Below are 17,471 nucleotides of genomic sequence, written 5' to 3'. Positions count from 1 at the left end.
CATTTGCAATGTGTTTGTTTAGATATGAAGATTGCTAAAACAATGTATTTCAATTGGTAAACAGGTGGGCGAAAGTTTACCCTATGTGGGATCTTGGACTATTGAGAAAATTGCAAATACGGCTGCTATGTACAACGCAAAAAATTGAAAACCGACTTTAATCTGAATATTTTGATTTCATTGGAAATTCTTTACCTTAACACAAAACATTAAAAGTGAGAAAATAAAATAAAATGAACATTATATTAATTAAATTAAAAAGCATGGATTGTGACGATATATGGCATGAGGATCCGGACATCACTAACATCAATTTAACTTCTTCGGTCGTCCAATAATAGTACATTATATATCAAGGTAGAGAAATCCAATATTATTGCCTGAGCACCAAGATTACATCTGGAGGCGCTTGCGCAATGATGGACGCAGGTTTTTAATCTCATTAATTCCGATACAAAGAGTTGGTAAATGTGGAATTGCAACGCTCAACAAAACACCAAACCACAATACAATTATAATTTATTAATTAATTAACTCATTACAACTACAATTATTATTGCTTATGTTTATAAACTTCTTCTTGTAACTGTCCATATTTCGTCTGTAGTACTTTCTCTCTTTCCACTTGGCGATTAACATCTTCCGTTAATGACTGAAAGAATAAGAAGAAAATGCATAATTTTCCTACTACTTGCACAATTGATAGTATTACCTGTACTCGACGTGGCAGTGCCGCCTTCTCTTGTTCAGCCAAAAAATTGAAAGTGCTGAGTTCCAAATTTGCTTGATCTATTTGATCATACATATCATGCAATTGTTTGATGAGGGCCTGTGCCCTGGACTGATATCCGCCAGTTAGGATTTTTAATTTCTTCTCCATTTTAGCGGCTCGTTTCGCTTCACGAGACATGTGAGTTCGATTTTGTTCTAACCGTTTTTCGGCAGACTCCAATCGATCTTTTTTGCTCGCTAAATTGGCTCTTGTGTACCGGTTCTGGTTTGGTAAAAATAAGACTTGAGCTAAACATTCTTCCCACACTTGAGTGTAAGCATCAAGAGACAGGTCTCCGTGATTCATTCCGCGTCGCACTACTTCCATTTCCCTACCAAGCAAGCTCCTGGCGTACTCCACTTCCTCACCATTAAAGTTATCGTACGGATGCTGCTCTAAGTAGGCCAATTGTTGCGCTTGGGAGAGAGTTTGGCGTTTCCCTTGGGTAGGTACCGCAACTGGATCTTTCACATTGTCATAGTGGAGCATTGTGACCATCTCCCGTTTAATTAATTCTTCGGCTTTTTGTAAATCAGTTAAAGAATAACACTCATGAGGAAGGCGTAGTACAGACATATTTACATCTTGCGGTCTAGGAAAATTTCTCTGAATTACATGAGATCTTAAAGCCAACTCCTTTTGAGCTTGAATTCTTTGCATTTCCAAAACTCTTGCATCAACATCCGCTTGATCTTCAACCGATTGGTTGTGTTCACTTGTTTGCTGATCTTCTTCTTGTTCGGGAACTACGATTTCGTAGTCATTCTTTGGTGTGGGTAAACTGCTAAGGCCTGCCTTTAATTGCTCTTTTAAAGATTTTTGATAACTGTTGTGAGCAGCGGGCGTATCACCAGTTTCTAAACTGTGCTCAGGATTGATGTTCAGTTTGTCTCGAATAGGAGTAGGAGTGTAACTCCCCATTGCTGGCTGTGGATTACAAAAAAAAAGTAAGTTTTGTTCTTCTGTTTCAATATGGGTAAGTACAAAAGATTATCAAAGTACTATGCGATCAAAAATAAGTTGCTCTCGAGTCACCTTTGGAATTTTTGTTTACATGGGAAATCGTACTTAACTCGAAATTCCAAAAGCGCCGTGACGGCAACTCATTTTTGATCGCCCGTTATACTACTTTCATTTTCATACAAAAGGTCATCAGTGCCTAAGCCAACTTTTTTTAGTTTACATTTTTGAACTGGATTTTTTTAGGAAATCCGAAAAAATGTTACTACCTGCTTCAAATTTGCTACACGGTCATTACATTCTATTTTGAACAATTTTTTAAAGTAACATTTTTCGGATTTCCTCAAAAAATCCAGTTAAAAATAAATCACATCAAAAATCAAAGTAGGCCTACGGCTTTGAAATTTTGCACATTTACTGAATTCTTTTCTTAATAACTTAATAACATTTGTGTGTATCTTGTCTTCAACGAGTACCTTACTGGTATGAAAAAACGTTTTTTGAAAATTTCAAGGGCATCCTTTTAAACCTAAAATGACATCACAAATTACTTTCCAAATTTCCAAATTCGAAATTTTTTTTTGGCATTTAAAAGAGATGACCGAAGAATTGGGGGGACACTGTATACACAAAGGGATGTCATGCATGAAACAACAGGAACTACCCCTTGATTAAAAGGTGATTTTTAATATAAAATTGCTATTTTGAGTGGTATTTTCTCTTTTTTAATCTTTTGACCTTTTTGTGTAGTGTCCAAAAGTGAAAAAACAGCGAATATCAAAAGATTGCCATTGCATAAGCTTAAAGAATATTAAACAAATCCGAGAAACCAAAGAATATTAGAATTGGCGCAAAAGACCACTCCCAGCCAATGTGACATAAAGAAAATGAGGACATACCTGCTCGACTGTAGTAAGAGCTCCACCTTTAGGAGTTGCAAATCCGCTACCAGGTGTTGCTCCCCCATCACTTCTGGCAGATCGAAAAGGTGTAGCAAGAACTGTATTGGGTGTTGCGACAGCCATCGTTTGTGGAAGTGCCCCACTAAAATCGGTATCATGTAAAGGTGTATTTACACCACCCTTCAACGGAGTATCGACATGTGTCAAAGCCATAACATTCTGCGCTTCTTGAAGTATTCGGTCTGTTTGAGGTGCAGGAGTCCGTGGTGTTGCTGCAGCTTGTGGTGTAACCGAATAATCCGACAAGAGAGTGTCTGTTGTTTCGATTCCACTCTCTAATGCTACCTCACGAGCGACCTCGCTGGCCTTCCCTAACTTTACAACCTGCTGAAGCTCCTGGTCGGATATTTGTGGATCAGGTAATACCAACTTGGACCTTTTCTTTGCTGGCTCTTGATTTTGTAACATTGCCAAAGGGATATCGTTCTCTTTTCGTTGTTTCAACTTCTGCTTATCTTTACGTCTTTCTTTCTATAAAAAAAAGATGATAGTAAGATAATAATTAATTGACAAATTCCCACCTCTTCTTTCTCGCTACGTAATTCTCCATCTAATTGCTGTTGGCGCATTTTTGTAAAATCTGGTGCCATTGGATCGACTATTTCAGTGGATGTGTCATAAAAGCCAGGCGCTGGTCTTTTCTCAAATGGTATTTCCGAATTATAATCCACCCCCCTTTTTTTCTTACGACGGGGGTTCACCTCAATTCCCGCAGCGCGTAGTTCTCTTCGTTTCTGTAAAGCTGCTAATCTTCTAGCTTCTTCTAATTGTTTTTCTCGCGCCTTGCGCTTGGCTTTTTTACCTTGTGTATTGGCTAATCTAGCTCTAGCTTCGGATAGCATCTCCAATTCTAAAACAGACCATTACAGACAAGTGTACATAAGAAATAGGTTTGTACCATCTTCATCCATATCCTTTGGATCGGGTCGTGCAGGTTTTGTTTCTGGATTAGGATCAATCTCACCAGGTTTAAGCTTTCTGGGATCATCTGTTGCATCCTCACCTTCTTCTTTCTTCTGTGCTTGATCACTATAACAATATGAATAATAATAATCTTTATTATGTGAGAAAGTACAAAGACTTGATAGACAAAATCAATAGCTGAAAGGTATTAGCAGAAGCAAGAAATAGGAGACTAGTTTCCTCGATACGGTACAAATGATCACACTTACAGTAAATACTCATATCGTTCCAAACATTGCGCAGCAGTACGTCCAATAATAGGTGCGATGGTACGCCACTGAGTGGGCATGAGTTTTGCTAAATGCAAAAGTTTCTCATCTTCCTCTCGTGACCATTCGGTTTTCTTTATACTGGGATCGAGCCATTCGAACCAACGTGCCTTGCATTGCTTAGCAGATTTACGATGAAGTAAAGAAGCTATACGTGACCATTGGTTTTTGCCATATTTCATTACCGCCGCTTTGAGGATTTCATCCTGAAATTGTATGGGAGAGTAAAAGTAACCCGCAATCTGGTACATGTTATTTACCTCCGTGTTTCGCCAAACGCCACCTTTTATCATTATTCGCGGCATTGTTGCTTAGAGTTTTAGTTCTTATTAATAATTAATTTCAATATATTAATTAATAAATCAAAATAAACGCACAAGGAAGGTTATCTCTTATTTCTGTTTTTCTGACATTTGACAGCCTATTGTTGCCAATAGTCACATTTTAGGGATTTCCGTTAACAAATTGTACAGGATGCTTAATCATTTGTGTAACACATGATCGTATATGAAAAAACGGCATTCAATGTGAAAGTGTGTGCCTCATACATAAACAAAACAGGCCAGGTAAGGTGGATTTATGAATCCACCTTGAGGCCAGGTCTCACAAGCACCTACATTTATCTCTTCGAAAAACACGTTTCCCAGCTAAATGTTGTCACTGCAAGGCAGAGCGCATTTTAAAGCTATCGAGTTCAAAACTTCATGAAGGAAGACAGCTGTGAATAAAACCACTTTTTTTAAATGTGTACATATGATATGGGCTATGTATACTTTAAAAGAAAATTTGCTATGTCTAGTACAGATACCACCCTCACACCTGCGCATGTGTGATTCTGCCCTTTTATGTCCAACAATATGTGTACAAGATTTGGTTGCAATCGGTGACAGAAACGTAAAAAGGACTTGAAAGAAGACGTCCCTAAAGGTCGCTTGGTGCATTTCAGTAGATGTTTGATAATTATTTTTTGAATGGAAACCTGGTTTTAGCAAGCATTTTTGTCATGGACTGGGTAACTAGGAAGCCCATCCACAAAAGAGAAAGGGACATGATTGTTTCAAACAGTAAGCAAAGAGTAACACTCTTTGCAGTAGGCATAACGTGATCACGCCCATAGCCAGGGGGCGGCAAGGTCGGGTGTTCGCCCTTTTAAAATAAAAATATGCAAAAAAATTTCCCCATTCCTACCACATTATGCATTGTGTCCACATGTGTGCCGCGAATTTGTTAACATTTGAGTAGTTATCATTATATGTACTATAATAGTAGCACAGACGTATATCTGTGCTAGTAGGTAGCATTGAATTTATAAATTCAATGGTAGGTAGGTAATTTTTCTTAAACCGCATTGACCTTGAAATTTCATAATTTTCATCTGCGTGGAATAGTAATAGAATGGTGAGAAATGCTTAAAGAAGACAAAGAGGATATGATCAACATTTCGACTGACCATATGAGTACGGGAAGTGAAGGTGATGTAGAGAAAGGGACACAAGGAACCTGAAGTAGTATGCTTCCTGGAACACACTGAACCAATGTTCTCCAGCTTATGAGAATCACATATACTCACCTGATTATTTACTAAAATACTTGAAAATACTAAAATTAAACTAAAATCCACAAATCAATTTTTTGAAAAGTAGTAAGTGTGGAATGGAGGCAGGTTCAAATGTGGCCCACTTTGCCTCAACGACACCTATATCATTCCAATGGATTTTTACGCCACATATAATCTTCTAAGGGATAATTAAGATTGGTATTTCACTTTATATTAGAATATGAACTTGTTTCTGAAGGTCAAGCACATTTTACCATGGACTTCCAATGATTATGCTCAGTTGTTTTAATGTGACATTAACAGTGGTCTAAGGGTACTTCTGATCAAACATTGTTGCAGTATTTTCTAATATATTTAATATGCACTCAACACTTACCCTATATTATCATTTCACAATTCTACCATTGGCTACCCAGATCTGGTTATGTAGAATGAAAATATGAATGACATTTGTAGTAGTGCGTTAATTCTTAAATTAAAAAGGTATGAAAAACAAAAGGAGCCTTCATCACCGGCACAGATAACTGTTGTCTGTGTCACCGGTTACCGACGTAGCAATTACTATGAACATATCTTATTAGTAACATGCTAACATGTGTCCAACTAAACCAAACGTCAAAAATGTATTGTTTCAAAAGAATCAAAGCTTGTGTTTCTTGTTTATTTAATTGAAGAACCATCACAGTTAGGATGAAAGCTTGAGCTTGATCTAGTAGTAGAACGTGTCTCTAGCAGTGCACTGCTCCTAATGTGTCCTACACATTTTTATATGTCCACAGGAAATATTTTTTTTATGACATGTTTTGCATATTGGAATAATTAGAAATTCTTTGATCGCAAATATTGCAGTCCCTATTAAAGGGGATCAGGCTATAAAATCATACATACACAACAACCTAGGTAAATCCGTTAATTCCATCCTTGTTGGTATATGTTATGTTGCTGAGAAAAAAAGGTGAAAAATGAAAACCAAATTGTCAAACTTTGGGAAACATTTTGGACCTTGTCTATTTTGACTCGCTTTAACACCACATTGTTAGTTGGTTCACAGCTCAAATTGGATATGCAATTCTAAAGGTAATAAATAAGAATGACATTTAAGCCGACTTCCGCATACCAACTGCAACAAAAAAGTAGTATAATCTGTTTATTATGGTTAAATATATCAGTACAAATGGTCAACATGCAACAATTGCAAAAACGTGCAAATTGATTAATGATAATGCAAGATGGTAAAAAAGAAAACTTTGATACTCTTTCTTATTGTGTTGTTATCTATTTTCTTTGTATGATACTGAGTACGGCTGCACAAGTTGGTAATTTGAATGCTCTGTAAAAAAAAAACCAAAGGCAAAGAAGTCAGGGACGACCTTTTACTCTGCATGTCTATGCAGTTATATCAGGAGATAAGCAACATGGAGGAATTCGACACCTTCAATGTTAATTTTATGTTCCAGTATAGTATGTGCAGATATGATGATAACATATGCACTATTGCACTAAATTAGTGGCAAACAAAAACAATGAACACATAAAATGCATAGATTATGAATAAGATTGATGCACATTGAATCACAACATATCCTTTCCCTATCAGAATCATTTGTTCATGCAAATGAAAGGAGTAGAAAATAATTAATAAAAAATGACATATGTTTAATCTCAGCCATTTTCGTTACCAATATTACTATAAACATGCCATTGGTAAAACTATACATGTACAAACATAAACAATATAGATATACAATATTATAGATATTAAAATGAAAATGAAACTTTACAAGAAATACAAATTACATAAAATGTTATGTACATAATTTAAAAATCAAGTTTGTTATAAAAAAATACAAGTATCGCTCTATAAAAATAAATAAGTGCTGCAAATCATTCAAGAGGTTCGTTCATGTATCGAAAAATTCACACAATTCTTGCTTTGTAACAAATATACGATGAAGAATTAACGGAGTTTCCATGTTTTACATAATTGTTGAATATTTCAATACATTCCATTTTGTCTAATGGAACTATTTTTGATATTATTTCATTTTCTGACAAACCTCATTAACTATATTCAAGTATTGCACAAAAAAAATAAAAATAATACTTTAGCTACCAATTGGCAGGCTGAATTCCCACTTTCCATGCTACGATGTAGGTACACGTTTTTCAGTCGGATGCCTAAGTACATGCAACAAAATGAGATTAGAATAATGGTAATCACCCAAATGTCGATAAATAAAAACGACTTTAAAAACAAAATCAAACATGCCTGTTCTGTGTAGCAGCGCTGTTGCTAAAGCTTATTTAATTGGTAGCGGGCAAATAAATGTAAGCATTCCGATCGAGGGAATTTCCACTGGTAGTAGCATGCATACAGCAGCACCTTGAATCATGCAAAGTATCTAAACCCATGCAAATCAAATTAAAAAATACACGTAAGTTTATACAATAAAGAAAGCGAAAATTTGAGTATGGTGGTTAAATTATTATGGAAATTGTACAAATGTTGGGAAGCAGTTTAATAAATGATAGCGAGACAATGGGTGCACAAACCTTTGTATATGGTGTAATATTTTCTGTTATAGGAGCGTACCGAATTAGAATGATAATTCTACACCTAGAAAACAGTAGCGAAAGTTGAAAAAAGTAGTAAAGTTTCAAATAATTTATTTTACTGCATCGATATTAAACCACAAATCCATAAAATGGGAATGTTTAATAACACAAAGCTTTATAATATTATAGTAGTACATATAACATGTTGTAACTTATAAGTTACTTTCTAAATAAATTTTTTGTCTTCCCTAAATGTTTCCTTCATAATGTATTCTCACAGCCCCTACACTAGATAGATAAGTCTAATGTATTATATTTGTAAACTGTGCCGACTTTATATTTAAAATTTGGCCAATGGTATACTACTAAAGTTACATTTGCTGATTTAATTTTAAAAAGCCAAACCTAAATCATTTTTGCTAAATAATTACTACAATCAGTACAATATCAGAGTAGACACTTTGAAAAAGTTAAAAATTGTAAACTAAATTGCCATATCCGTAATAAACTCAAGTCTTAAAACAGTATCTACTCTGTTAATAAATTAATAAGTCAGCAGTCAATTTGGAAAATTGAATATTTACGCTAAAAATTGACTGACGTCTAGTGATGTTTTCTATTGAGGGGTTCACCTTGAAGGCTTTTCTATGTCCATATATCTAAATACACAGAAAGTGCACGTTATATGGTTGAGATCGACGCTCCATTCAATATAATAGCTACATGGTAAGTACCAAGAAAAATACTAAGAGATATAAAGCCAGATTTTCAAATTATTATTCCCATTACCACGAAAACAAACATGCTTAAATATATCGTTAAATTAATGCAAACCAAAAATTAAATAAATAAATAAATGCACTAAAAAATCACTACCAACATACATATTTGGCATTAAGGACTTTGCAGGCTGTTACCAATAAATACTAACAACTTTCACATCCATCTTGAATCAATTGAAAATGATTTATTAAGTAACTAGTACAGTTTATGTAAGGAACCAAATTTCTTTTCCTCGTTCAGCTTAATTGTGAAGTTCTATCTCTTCTTAATTAAATCAAAATAAAAACCATAATATATAGTACTCCACTGGAAATCTACAACAGTATCAAATAAAATTATACAATTACGCATGAAAGTGAGTTGCTTATAACATAATCTTGGTATTCTATAATTTACACACTTGTTTATAGTCTATAAGGCAACAATGGTCAGCAATGATTATATTGTGGTCACTATACAGAATTGGTCAACTTGGAGAGGATGCCAGCAGTATCTAAGAAACGATTTTTACAAAAAATGAATCTAACTAGAGTTCTGACGTCAAAAATTTTTCTAGTGTCGTGTGGAGTGAGTGCGTTAGGGAAAGATTTACAAAAGATTACTCAAAAGACACAACAAGTAATTCACGTGACAAATTTGACAATGGAATATTGTATTTTAAAATTCCTAAAAACTACAGTGCATAGTGAATTTTTGACACTGTAAAAGAGACTACCAGTGTGTCTGTTTTTGTAGATATAAACCTGCGGATTTTGTGACCCTGTGCTGCTTTTTTGTGAAACGTCGAATAGGTAAATCCTGCAGCATACGCAACCAACTTTTAAATATATTGTGCAATTTGGAAATGCAAACCAACAAAGTAGGGCATCTGCTCCTTGAAGAAACTGACGGAGCCCGATATGTTAGGCATGCTATTAGGCAATCATTACTTTGTCAATGACCGTACATACAAAGAAAGACAAATTATATACAAATATGTAGCTTTACATACTAGGAAGAGTACTCATCAATTGTTTTTGTGTTTACATATCGCTGATTAATTTCTTCTTGTGTGCTCATGTTGCTCACTGCTGGATTATCAAGATTGTACCGTCAGTGTTAACATATAAAAATAACATTCACGACAATTTCAAGGACTTTGCCAGCATCCTCTCCTAGCAATTTAGTAACTGATCATTTCCGTTTTCATTACCCAGTATCAATGACCACAACTTTGTGAATCTAAAGTCTTCACTATGTAACTACTGTCAGCGCAGAAGTCTGTAGACTCGAGACTTCATAAAAAAATACTTCAAGCATTTGTCAAATTTAAATGAACTTGGAATAAAATAAAATTTTGTTTATCTATGATGTTTAAGAACAATTTTTACGAAAATATTTGAAAACCAATTTCTGAGAGTATAAACTGCCATTTTTTCGTTTTCCATGTTGCATCTTACTTTACAGTCTTGTAAAAAAAGGAAAATCACCCAAATTTTACTACCTATGGTGTCAATAAAACCTTACTTAACCTCACGGTTGAGTTCCTTAAAATGAAACTCGCAACAGTGTTGACAGGTAGCAACCATGAATCGGTCAACAAACAATGGTTATTTACCTAATTAATCTGGCAATAATATATTACAGTAATCATCTATATTAAAACATTGGTACATTTCACAAATCAACAAAAATGAAATTTTGGAAATAAAATTCCGAATGCATATAGGAAAAGTTCAAATGCAAACATAAATTAGATTCTCAGGTTACCTGTAACATGGAAAACCAAAATCAAAACTTTTTATAATTCACACTCAGAACCAGTGTTCTAACAACTTTACAAAATTGTCGTTTCACCTAGAGCACCTAGAGCCCCTTAAAACGTGTTGAACAATTATTTTATTGTGCCCCAAACTTGAATCTACATCCTTTTTGCGGCGACCGTAGACATTCTACAAATACAATTAAAAGGTGTAATACAACTATGGCGATTTAAAATAACAGTGGAATGGATTACTTATACATGATGATTAGAGATGATATTAACTGGAATTTGGTGACGAGAAACAACACGCCCTTTGAAAACTAACAAATGGGTACTCCCATTGTTTATTCTTGCTACCAAATACAGTTACAGTAAACTGCCAATTTATTAATTTCTTCTTGTTCGTTCAATAGAGACACTGCACCCGGTGAGTCTCTGTAGATAAGAGTTAACTTGAGATCTTTTTGCGAAACCAATTTATTACTGCGAAGAAATGAAATGCAAGCGAAATCATGTAGTAGTTATCTATGTAGATAGTCATGTACACACTAGGTAACTACACCAAGCAACTCGTTTATAGTTTTAAAGTAAAGCTACACTCAAATAAAAATTGATAAAAAGCATAATGATATATGTATACATGTAATTAATTAAGCCACCAAAACATCAACAGGTATTGTGATTGGGAAACTAAAGTTCATAACTACTTTCAGTACTTTAGTAATTCTTTGAACATAATTTTTTGCAAGATGGAAACCTAAAATCAACTCTAAGCAACGCAGTATTTTGCCATGAAATATCTAAAGCTTGGTGAAAGAAGTCAATTTCAATATTACATATGTCAAATAACATGTTGAAAGCTTCAAGATGAACGTTCTAAAGAAAAGCAAAGAAAAATAACGCACATTGAAATGTAATAGAATACATCCCAAAAATGCGGCCAGTATACATTATAGATAACAGCCTGTATAAGCACATAATTAAAAGACACTCCTAAGAGTGGTCAGCCTATATCAGCCTCCCCTTTCAGCACAGTGCCAGAGAAAATAACCTGATAACAATACCTATTTATAACTGGAGACTGCCTTTCCGGAATAGGTGGAGGCACAATACCATTAGAACTTCCTTCTAAAAGAGCCACACCGCTGGCTTCGTCTAATTCTCCTATACTGTTTTCCGCTAAACTAATTTCTACATCAGGATATTGAGATAATCGTGACCTTAATATATAAGCGTATGTTTTGTATCTTTTTAACTGGAAAGAACGAATTAAAACAAAAAGGGGGCCACTCGTAGTTGCAAACCTCGTAATTTAAATAAAGTTCCTTTTCTTTATAATTTTGTACAACTAATGACTTAGATCCTCGTTCCGGTGGATTTTTTTGATGCTCGTCTAATTCGTTTTCTAGTCTCATAACTCTCTCCTCGTGATCATGCAGTTGTTCCCGCTTAAAAAATTCATTTTTATTCTTGATTGCATTACATGCATAACAAAACCAGAAAAATTGGAAGATGATGTTGAGTCATTGTAAAAAAAAAGTTTACACTTACCAACGTTAGCTTTGTACGACTGCATGGCAAAAGGGGCCTCTGAAATTTCTTCTGAGAACCTACAGCTGCTTCAAGTGGTTGTGCAGACAAACTTGCAGATACAAAATTTATTGTATCTATCCAAGACAGAAGTTCTTTGGAATCACTAAAACCACAAATAGAAAGGTAACAAACATTCTTCAAAATGGTGCCTACATGATATTATGTAACGAACGGCTGTGTGCACGTAATGTATTCGAGCAGGTAAAATTGTGTGTTACATGATATTGTCTGGAAACGTGAGTGACAAAATTATGCTTCATCAAATTGCCAAACTAAAAGAACTGGTATACACCTTATAAATATAAGGTACCTTTGAATATTACTGAATTTTCTAATATATTACTCTACACAATTTTTTTGGCGTTTTGGTTTCTTTTTGGAATGAAACCTGTTATTCACATTGCTTGAGTTTAAGGCAAAGTTCTCCATATACCCCCTCAAATCTTGTTTTTGTGACTATAGTTGTTTTCTGCCGGTGTTATTTAGTGAAAAAACTATTATTTATGAAATGGTGAGCATTCCTTCAGATTAATGTTCATTGTAATTATTGGTTATAAACTGTGACTGACTGATGATGTTAGCAATACAGTACGTGTATGTATAATAGAACAAGTTCCAAGTCAATTTCTGGAAGTGAGACTTCACAGGCTAGCGCTAGCAAGAAAAGAAATGCAAAGAATAGCTGACCTTGAGAAGAGGTTAGCTTCAGAAATCGAAAAGGCTGAGCTTATTGCAAGAAAGGCTGAAAGGCAAGATGAAATATTGAGGAACAACTTGAACTTCGAGCAGCTCGAGATCAAGGAAAAATATGCTTGATGGATTGGATCAACAGGTTGAAAGAGACATAGGCCAACAGCAGGTAAAGTGCACTGTGGTGATTGGGTTGAGCTCAAAGGAAAGATGTACTGAAGACTGTAATGGCGGAGAGATAACGTGGCTATTGAAACTTGAAACTTTGACATATGCCTGGCGTCGCCGCCTCTCCCAGGATTTAGTCAACTGTCGTGAGGATGCGTCCCTGGTAGACACTATCAGGGACGTTTCTCCACTACTTTGTTGCCATCGCGCTGGGCGGCGACATATGCCAAACAATGTGGTGGATTTTGTGGATTGGGGGGGTTGTGGGGGGGCGGCTAACTGGGTGTTATCCGACCCGAACGGGTACGGCCACAGCTTCGCCACTGGTATTCTGCCTTAGAGGGAACTCTGCTTTCTAGTGATAGCTTCTTATCCGGGCGTTCATTGGCTTCCGATGTTCCTATCCTTTGGTCTCGTTCCCTTCCCGGTTTTCCCTCGTGTTAGGCCCTTTTTATTGTTGTCCTCTCCCTGCGTTACTTTCTGTCCCCTTTTCTTCCTCTCCTTGGCTTCTTCCTCCACCTCCAGTATTCTTCTGCTTTCTTTCTTCCTTGATGTGTGTCTTTGCTCTTTTCTTCCCATCTTCCCATGGTAATCCCCGAGACCTCTTACCGTTTGGTTTATGGTGGTGCTCCATGTGTGGCAGGGTCGGCGTACCTTCCATTCCGAGGCACACAGAATCTTGGCAGCCCGTATGATATGGTCTTTGTTCCTCTTGTTGGTATGTCCAGTATCTCATCTGAATCATCTTCAGTCTCCTGGTAATCGTCTTTCTTTCTAGTAGTTCTCTTCTCTGCTTTCTTGTGAGGTTGCTGTTTTCTTCAGTATCCTGAGTGCCTTCCACTCCGCCCTCCTCAATGTTCGTCTGTTGCTCCTTGTTAGCGCTGAAGTGTTAATTCCGTATAACATTGTCGGTGCTATGTTCGTGTTGTAAATCATCATTTTCCAGCTGCCCGGTATTTTCTTCTCTCGTAAGAAGTTCCAGATTCCGTGTGTGCTTCTGAATGCGTTGGTTATTCCGTCTTGCACTGCGTTGTGCCTGCTGAGGGTGCTGTTTATGTTGGTTCCCAGATATTTGATCTTGTGCTTCATGGTTATCTCCTTCTCAGTTATTATGGTCTTCTCTCCTTCTTTGTACTGGGATTGTGTTGTTTCTTGGCACTCTTATCATCATGTAGCTCTTTTCGTTGTGTATTTGTAGGTCCACCATTTCCAGCTGGCCTGGACGAAGTCCTTAGTGTCTTATAAATTATCCGGGATTACAAATAGATCGTCCGCGTACGCCAGTAATGTCGGTAGTAGTAATTGGCCGCCTGTGCCAAGGTTCGTCACCACCATCCTTGTTTGTTCTATACATTGAGTTAGAAAACTAATGGAGGGAATCAAATGCTTGGCCAGACGTAGACCACGGGAACCAAAAGTGGCCTCTAACTGTGATTAAAGTACCACACCACTTCCGTTATCATTAGCGTCTCACTTCAGTGGCGTAGAGATATAATTTTCTTTCCACTAATAGGAATAATAACAAAAAAAAACGTATAGAAGGACTAAAATACATGCTCGTGGTAAAGTAAACAAAATAGACAAGGATGGGAAAGTATGCAGATTTAATATAATCATTGATTACAAATCTAAATATACATATACATCGATGTGTTCCATTAGTATAATTAAGGCCAGTTTACTATAGCCACTACAACTTGACAACTCCCATTAAATTCACTGTGTTGATCAATAGCTACAATTGATTGGTTGGTCTCAGGTTCATTACAAGTTTTGATAGTACCTACTGCATATTTGACGAGATATTTGATGAACATTTTCCAGTGCAACCTTTGGTCGAAATCCAAATCACAGTCAATGAAGCGTTGTGAGCACAAAAGTAAATTTCGAGAGCTGTTCTTGAGATATATTTACAAATGTTAGGTAACCATTTTGTTCGAAGTACTGGTTCGTTTGGAAAACTAAGAAACATAAACTAGGTGCCTACAACATGATAAATGACATGTGTTACCGATGAAAGGAAATGCCCTGTTTCTTCCCTTTATGAGAAATTTTGCATGATACGCAGCTAATCATTCTCAATTCACAAAATTGCGTGTGATAAAAACACTATGCGGCAGTTAGTTATTTATATAAACCAGAGCACAAACCGATCCGAAATAATTAGGTACTTTAAAATGGCAAATTTAATAAAATTTGAATTTGGTGGAAAACTGACAGTGACAGGACCCGCGTTTTCATATGTCAAATAATGTTGGCCAAAATGTACCTTCACGGGAACCTATCCACGCGAGTGGCCTCTATCTGTGGCAACTTCCGTCTACAAAAATTCTTACCCCCTCTACCATTATATTCCCTCCATTAGTTTTCTAACTCAATGGTTCTATAGCATGGTCAAGTGCTATCGCGAAGAGCCTTGGGGAAGCGGACATCCTTGTTTGATCCCCCTGGTTTTCTTTTGGTGTTCGGGTTTCTTCCAAAACCATTGTATACTAGTACCTATACTCCCTTTGCCACGCGTTTATGGTTCTGTTGATTAGGAATTTGGGTAGTTCCAGCATCGCCCACGCTGTCATTGGTATATTATTTTCTGTTCCCCCTTGTTTCCTCCTTTTGTATTTTTTGATGTGCCTATAACCATTACATTTGCATATTCCTCTTCATTGGTCTGAGTTTGGCGATGTTCTCCGCGAACACGGCAAATTCCTTGATTTCGTGTTGCTCATAGGCTCTGTTTTCTTCTTCCTTGGCTTCCCTTAGCTCCTTCTTTGTTTCAGGTTAGTGTGGGTTTTGGCCCGCTTTCTGTTCGGTCACATGGGCGTTTCTGTTTCCCTAGTGTATTCTTTGTTGTTTCTTTGAGCGTTTCGCCGATCTTTTCCGATATGGTATCCCTTCCCCCTTTTTGCTTCTAATCTCTTACTGCTCCTTTCGGTACTCCTTTCTTTTCTTCTCCCCTGACAGAAGTTTCACATCCCACCCTTCGGTTTCCCCGCTGTGCTCCTTGCGTACTGAAACCGCCTAGTATGATACCTAGGTTCTTTCCGCACTTTTTTCTGTTGTTTCACTTCGATTTCTGAGTTCCGCCTGTCCTCTTTTGCCCGAGAGGATGTGGCATCCTGTGATTGTTAGTCTTCCTATTTTCATCTTGATTTGGGCCATGGGTAGAAATCTTCCAGGTTTTCCCTGATGTATGCGTTGATTTCTTTTTTAATCCTTTGCTTAATTTCCTGAGAGGCTCTGATGTCCATGGCAGTCCTCTCCGTTGGTGCGCAATCGTTCCAAACAGGCAGTCCCCGTCCTTATTTATACTGATGCATTCTAGGATGTGTTCTTTTGATCGCACTTCTATTTGATCGCTGATACTTGTCATTAAGGTCTTAATTCTGATTTGGGTGGTGGGTGCTGTTTGTTAATCGCTAAAAGAGATATCTAGGAGAGATAATTTAGTTAAGTTAGTTGTTATGTCACTGAGACGCGTCCCTTCAGTCTATCTTTGGCCACCCCGTATATTCTATTCTGTGAGACTCTAAACTAAAGGTACTAACGAGAGTAAAAAAGTGTAAAAAAACAGGAAAAAAAAGCCGATTCAATTTGGTAAGAAAGGTTTCCTTTTTTGTCAATCATGCCTATTAAACCGAAATTTGAGAGTTTAAATATTGTAGGTAATTTATGACTATAGTTTCTTTATATGTCTCCGGTTGACAAGATTATATTTCCTTTCCCAAGGGTCAATTTGTTCCACCCCGACCCCGCTTCGAAGTAGGTATATTCAATGTAGCTCCCAGTGACTTGGGCCGCTCTATTCTATCTTTTCCCCTTTGTTCAATTTTAAATTAAATTTAGCCTTAATTCTAAGTAAGTAAGTAAGTAAGTAAGTAAGTAAGTAAGCAAGCAAGCAAGCACTTATCTTAACTTTACGCCCTTTTTGTTCTGTTGATTGGAGGTTCCTGCCCTGTCTTCTCACGATTTAATTAGTCCCGCGCGTTATGCATCTTGAGATTAAACTTAATACTTTAAAAATTCGTAACATCTCAACCACTGAACCGATTTCGATCAAATAAGCACTAAACAATTACAAATTTTTGTGTGCTCCCGGCCACACAGGACAAACATTTTTAAACCTATACAGTCACAAAAGACACTAAAATCAGCCGGAGCTGGCTCAAAACACGTCCGTTCGCCATGAAAGACGAACTTCTCCACGGAGAGATAACGTGGCTATTTTAATTAAAATTTCAAAGAATTAGTGCAGACGTGCGGTTTTAAGTTTCATGGTTGTTTTGATGCAGTTGTTATTGGTTAAAGAGACCCTCTGACGCCTGGACTAGGTACTAGGTAAACTCTCTTCGTCTATCATTGACAAATTTGCGCTAATAATAATTATCAGTTAGCTTTTAAGAATCAAATTTTATTAGCTTAGCATGCAAAATTAAGGTCAGTGACCAACCATTTA

General features: G+C 36.5%; 2 protein-coding genes across 14 annotated transcripts in view; both read right to left on the bottom strand.

The window, feature by feature from the left end:
* Nucleotides 1–502: 502 nt before the first annotated feature.
* On the bottom strand, nucleotides 503–4,328 carry LOC116163486 (cell division cycle 5-like protein). The gene is made up of 7 exons (XM_031477437.1): nucleotides 4,187–4,328; nucleotides 3,867–4,132; nucleotides 3,593–3,723; nucleotides 3,216–3,544; nucleotides 2,632–3,165; nucleotides 713–1,699; nucleotides 503–652 (listed from the first exon to the last, which is right to left on the bottom strand). Exons 1-7 carry the CDS (start codon nucleotides 4,229–4,231, stop codon nucleotides 554–556), a joined length of 2,391 nt encoding a protein of 796 aa, XP_031333297.1. The 5' UTR covers nucleotides 4,232–4,328; the 3' UTR covers nucleotides 503–553.
* Nucleotides 4,186–17,471, bottom strand: part of LOC116163485 (PH and SEC7 domain-containing protein 1) — a 94,358-nt gene continuing 81,072 nt past the window's right edge. For 7 of the 13 annotated variants that reach the window (XM_031477434.1, XM_031477436.1, XM_031477423.1 and 4 more), the window contains 4 exons: nucleotides 12,119–12,263; nucleotides 11,872–12,015; nucleotides 11,632–11,822; nucleotides 7,764–8,101 (listed from right to left, as the gene is read on the bottom strand). In XM_031477434.1, coding sequence (XP_031333294.1) covers nucleotides 7,963–8,101; nucleotides 11,632–11,822; nucleotides 11,872–12,015; nucleotides 12,119–12,263 — 619 coding nt within the window. In that variant the 3' untranslated portion in view covers nucleotides 7,764–7,962. Of the gene's footprint in view, nucleotides 7,663–7,763; nucleotides 8,102–8,134; nucleotides 11,003–11,631; nucleotides 11,823–11,871; nucleotides 12,016–12,118; nucleotides 12,264–17,471 lie in introns of those variants that run through there. The other 6 variants (XM_031477428.1, XM_031477430.1, XM_031477427.1 and 3 more) reach the window with 6 other exon arrangements.

Source organism: Photinus pyralis, unplaced genomic scaffold (assembly GCF_008802855.1).
Source record: "Photinus pyralis isolate 1611_PpyrPB1 unplaced genomic scaffold, Ppyr1.3 Ppyr1.4_LG2, whole genome shotgun sequence".
Classification (NCBI taxonomy): domain Eukaryota; kingdom Metazoa; phylum Arthropoda; class Insecta; order Coleoptera; family Lampyridae; genus Photinus; species Photinus pyralis.
The sequence above is the reverse complement of the archived record's forward strand: the minus strand, read 5'-3'. Positions and strand labels throughout refer to the sequence as shown.

Excerpts from the sequence above, each read along its gene's own strand:
- LOC116163486 (XM_031477437.1), bottom strand. The coding sequence starts at position 4,231 with ATGCCGCGAATAATGATAAAAGGTGGCGTTTGGCGAAACACGGAG. Across the intron at positions 3,166-3,215 it reads TACGTAGCGAGAAAGAAGAG|AAAGAAAGACGTAAAGATAA; the intron begins GTGGGAATTTGT and ends TTTTTTTTATAG. Across the intron at positions 653-712 it reads CACTGCCACGTCGAGTACAG|TCATTAACGGAAGATGTTAA; the intron begins GTAATACTATCA and ends TTATTCTTTCAG.